We start from the raw sequence: 4086 nt of genomic DNA, 5'->3' as shown, positions 1-4086 counted from the left end.
GAGCCATGTCATACTAACACGTTTCTTTACTGTTTTTTTACCTCGCACTTCCCAATATTGGAATCGCCTTCCTTCCGACATTGCTTCCATTTATGATAACACCTGATTTTCATGTGCTTTAGCTAACATTGCATAATTATAAGTTAGCATGCCTTAATATGTTTTGCTATATTATTGTACACTATGCTTATTGTATACTCACTCCCCTCTGAAATGCTTTGTCAATGAAGGTAAAATAAATAAATAAATAAATAAAGTATTCTTTTTATTTTGGTAATGATAGCTGCTAAGGGTGTGACGTCGTGATATTGTGGCATCTGGCCACCATCGCGTTTTATTGCCAGGGGAAATAAGCTGAACAGAACAACGAAAAAAAAAAAGAACAAGCTACGTTTCCACTCACGATTCCGTCTCGTTTCTGCGATGGGTGAGCGGACATGTCCTCGTCGTCGTCGATCCAGCTACCGCCGATTTTCGGCAGCACCTAATGGGGCAACAAGGAGAAGTAGTAAGCTAAGCTGTGCAACTAACTAACGCTCCTGCAACCGCAAAACGTCAATTTTCGCTCCCACAGGAGGCTTCGTAAACTAAACAAAGAGTAAGGTGAAAGGCGTTCCGATGACGCTGCTTTAAAGTTCTCGCGTGAACTCGCCGCGACATCATCGTTTTCGGCAGCGTGTTATTGGTTGATTATTGGATTGCGTTCTAAACGAACCAAACACATCACCCAAGCACAAGCTTGAAAAGCTCTTCTTGAGCTAAAATCGGCTCAGATACACGCACAATTGTTAAGATCCGCAATGTCGCAATGACGTTATAGGTGCTAAGGTTTTCCGCGCAAAAGTGAGAAAAAAAAACGACGAGCTCAACCTTCATTTTCCTCACGTAAACATCCACCACTTTCTAGCAGACGAACGATAACACATGCTGGCAAGCAATAATTAACCTTGAAAGAATACCTTGCATTCAATAAGCAACGCGTGCACGGAATAGAACGACTTAAGTAAAACACAGGAAGACGCTAACACAGGGCGATTGTCGTTACTTCTCTGTTCTCCCTAAGTTGGCCTTGTCTGTGCGTACACACGCTGCTTAGGATGGACAACTTCACACTTTACCGCTTAACAACAGCTTAATAACACCTTAACAACAGCTGAACAACAGCTTAACAACAGCTTAACAACAGCTCCGTGTGTTTGAGTTTATAGCTGTCAGCATACTCGGGGCTTTGCGTCGGCTATGATTGTAGGAGACTGCAGGCCCAGAATATAGGTTGACTTAGGTCAGCGTAGACTACACCGCCCACCTGGACCGGCCCATCCAAGAAACATGGTTCGAGCGCATGCTTCTGCATGTACGCCTACAAAAATTTCTGAAAACAAAAAATCCAGAATCCTTACAACCCACCCCCATTGCCCTTTGATCAATGGCAAATGGCGATCGCATCCTAAGAGATAAATAAACATGCTTAGCAAGCGAGCAACACCTTACCGGTCTAAGAGCGAGAAGAATGAGTCGATCTGAAGGGCTCAGTGATTTGTTAGTCGCAACCATGCGAAGTAATAACCAAGCACGAGGAAGCTAGCACAGGGGAAAGCAATTGTTAGGTTCAGTTGAAATGGAAGTAATAAGCTAAAGGGAATGGGCAATTGGACAAAAGGAGAAAACGACTGTTGGACAAAACGATTGTTGAAAAGAGAATGTTTGAGAGAAAGGTGACTTCGCTCTCTGCTTTCCAGGTCCACGCGCCACGCACGACTGCAAAATTTGGCTGAGATGCTCACGGCAGCGTATGCTATCCACGGAGTGGGATTTTTCACTAAGGGGACTTTGAAAATTCCTTTAAGGAAGTGTTCTAAGTGTCATACGGTCGTTATCAGCTCTGTTCCTCAATGTACCGAGAGAACTCTACGTTATAAGATTACATTATCGTGAAACGAGAGCCTTGTTAATTGTTATATGAGGCGACACTTTCACTTTCTTGGCCTAATTCGGATCATTACAAATAATTATTGAACTAACTTTTTATACACTACAGGATATTTGTAGCAGGCTTCCATGGTGGTCCCGGTGAATAGCACAAGGTAGATTGTCTAGATTTCTTTTTCACTTAGGGGCGGACAGGGAATAATGTGAAGATGAAATTGAAAGTCTGTGGAATAATTACGGCCTTAACTTTAAATTACGTATTGTAGTTATCTCGAGCATTATAACTGCGTTTTACGAACAACACAAAATTTATCCCGCTGCCCTGGGGGACCTATGGAACCCGCCGAAATCAAATTTAGCGATAACTGAAATAAGAATATGGCCAATATTCTCGCTAAGTGAACTGGGTGCGTATTAATTACTGCCTTCTTTTCTCAAAAATTCAATAAGTGCTCGAGAGCGTTAAATGCAGGCAAGCTTTCAGACAGTCATATACGGTTAAGTTTTAAAGTATTCTTAAATTACAGCCAACTTTTCTTTTATTGCAGCTGCTCGAATGCAATAGCTTTGGTGGAAACGCAGTAGGGATTCCGCTAGGTCGCGCAAATCTGCTGTCCTCTTTGCTTGTTTGCGTCCTATTTTGTGCTTCAGGTACACGCAGAAGAATCACAATTAGCTAGTTTTCCATCGGTTTGTAGATATGTTAGGTTAAAGAAAAACGTTAACTTAGTCCTTGAATCTTTTTTTTTTTTTTTTTGCTGTTATCGACCTCATCTGACTGACAACCAAGTCATTCTGCATGCTCGGCGATTAGTGCGCCGAAAGAGATATTACGCTGGCTGAACGCCTACCTTTTGAAAATTTCTAAATACCGCTCTTCAGCTTAAGCATACACAAGACGGTGCGGGTCCAAAACTGGGTGCATACTCCGTACTACGTAACATCCGAAAGCTGCAGCGCATCGCTTGATAAAGCAGGAACGATCAAATTTCACAGTGAGAATGCTACAAACACTTACGTCATGGTATATTAGAAGATTTATTTGACAGATCCTGGAGAGCCGTCATGCAAACACGGAGAAACAGTAAATGCTGAGGCCCGTGAAGTCTAGGGCAAACTCAGCGATTACTACAAGGATGCTGCATCTTCAGCTCACACAAGCGGTACGCCGGCACCTTTCGACAGCATTCGGTTTCTCAGGGCAAAGTTCCAGGACGGTTGCTTGCTGACGCATGCGATAGAGTTTCCCGAACGTATGGACAACAAGAGCTTTCCGGTATCACCTTTCCTCGCTCGAACCAAGCCTATTGTTGTGCTCCCTCTGTCGCTTCCACGCGGTACGGCTATCTTTGCGCCACTAGACGCTTATCGAACAGACCGCCACGATTCGTGCGACCTGGCTTATATGTTTGAGTGCGTGTTCAGCGGGTACAGTTGCTCTCCATATCGTTCCTTGTGCATTTGGTCGCCGTCATTCGTCGGGGCTGTGCATATCGCCCGAGATTCTCATCCGAGTAGGTAGCCCTCTTATTTCAACACGTCGCGCCGTACGAGTTTTCACACAAGCTATTATCTGGCATCTAGAAAGTTTCTTAGGTAGTTGTACTAAAATGCAGCAGAAATTCTTTAAGTTCAGTCAGATGTAAACTTGCTGTTTTGTTCTCTCAAGTGGGCTACAATGAAGGTGTATTTCACCATTTTATTTTGCCTGCGTTATGGTTTTGGGACGTTGAAGAGATGGGGGGGGGGGGGGGGGGGTGTCGACGAAAACGTGTTTCGATGTTTTTAACGATGGCGTGGTGAAAGCTGAGTCTTGCACTGATCATGCAACATGCTTATATTCACACTCTTCGATGTATTAGTTTTTGCACTGTTGGCTTGTCAAAAGCATCAAAGCTTGAAGTATGAAAATTCTGAGATGCCCAGCTATATCAAAGTGTCATTCTGTCCTGATCGTCGCGTTCTTCTTTGCCTTAGCTTATAGAAAAATGTGAGTTTTATTTTGTACGTGTTATTGAACTTCTGTGGTGGAATGAAGTGTTTTGCAGCACTATCGGGTGGATGATAATTTCTCGTTCCATGAAGCTTCGTCTAGTCTGGGTATTGCCGCTGAGCTGATTTGTCAAAATCGACGTTCCTTATAAGGAATGTCATTGA

At 43.4% G+C, this 4086-nt stretch overlaps 1 protein-coding gene across 2 annotated transcripts in view; it reads left to right on the top strand.

Annotated features, from left to right (window-relative positions):
* Positions 1-3319: 3319 nt before the first annotated feature.
* Positions 3320-4086, top strand: part of LOC142560211 (lysosomal protective protein-like) — a 23087-nt gene continuing 22320 nt past the window's right edge. The window contains exon 1 of one of the 2 annotated variants that reach the window (XM_075672145.1): positions 3320-3443. In XM_075672145.1, coding sequence (XP_075528260.1) covers positions 3335-3443 — 109 coding nt within the window. In that variant the 5' untranslated portion in view covers positions 3320-3334. The remainder of the gene's footprint in view (positions 3444-4086) is intronic. The other variant, XM_075672146.1, reaches the window with a different exon arrangement.

This window comes from Dermacentor variabilis, chromosome 10 (genome assembly GCF_050947875.1).
Source record: "Dermacentor variabilis isolate Ectoservices chromosome 10, ASM5094787v1, whole genome shotgun sequence".
Classification (NCBI taxonomy): Eukaryota; Metazoa; Arthropoda; class Arachnida; order Ixodida; family Ixodidae; genus Dermacentor; species Dermacentor variabilis.
Note: the sequence above shows the minus strand (reverse complement) of the source record. Positions and strands in the feature narration are given on the sequence as shown.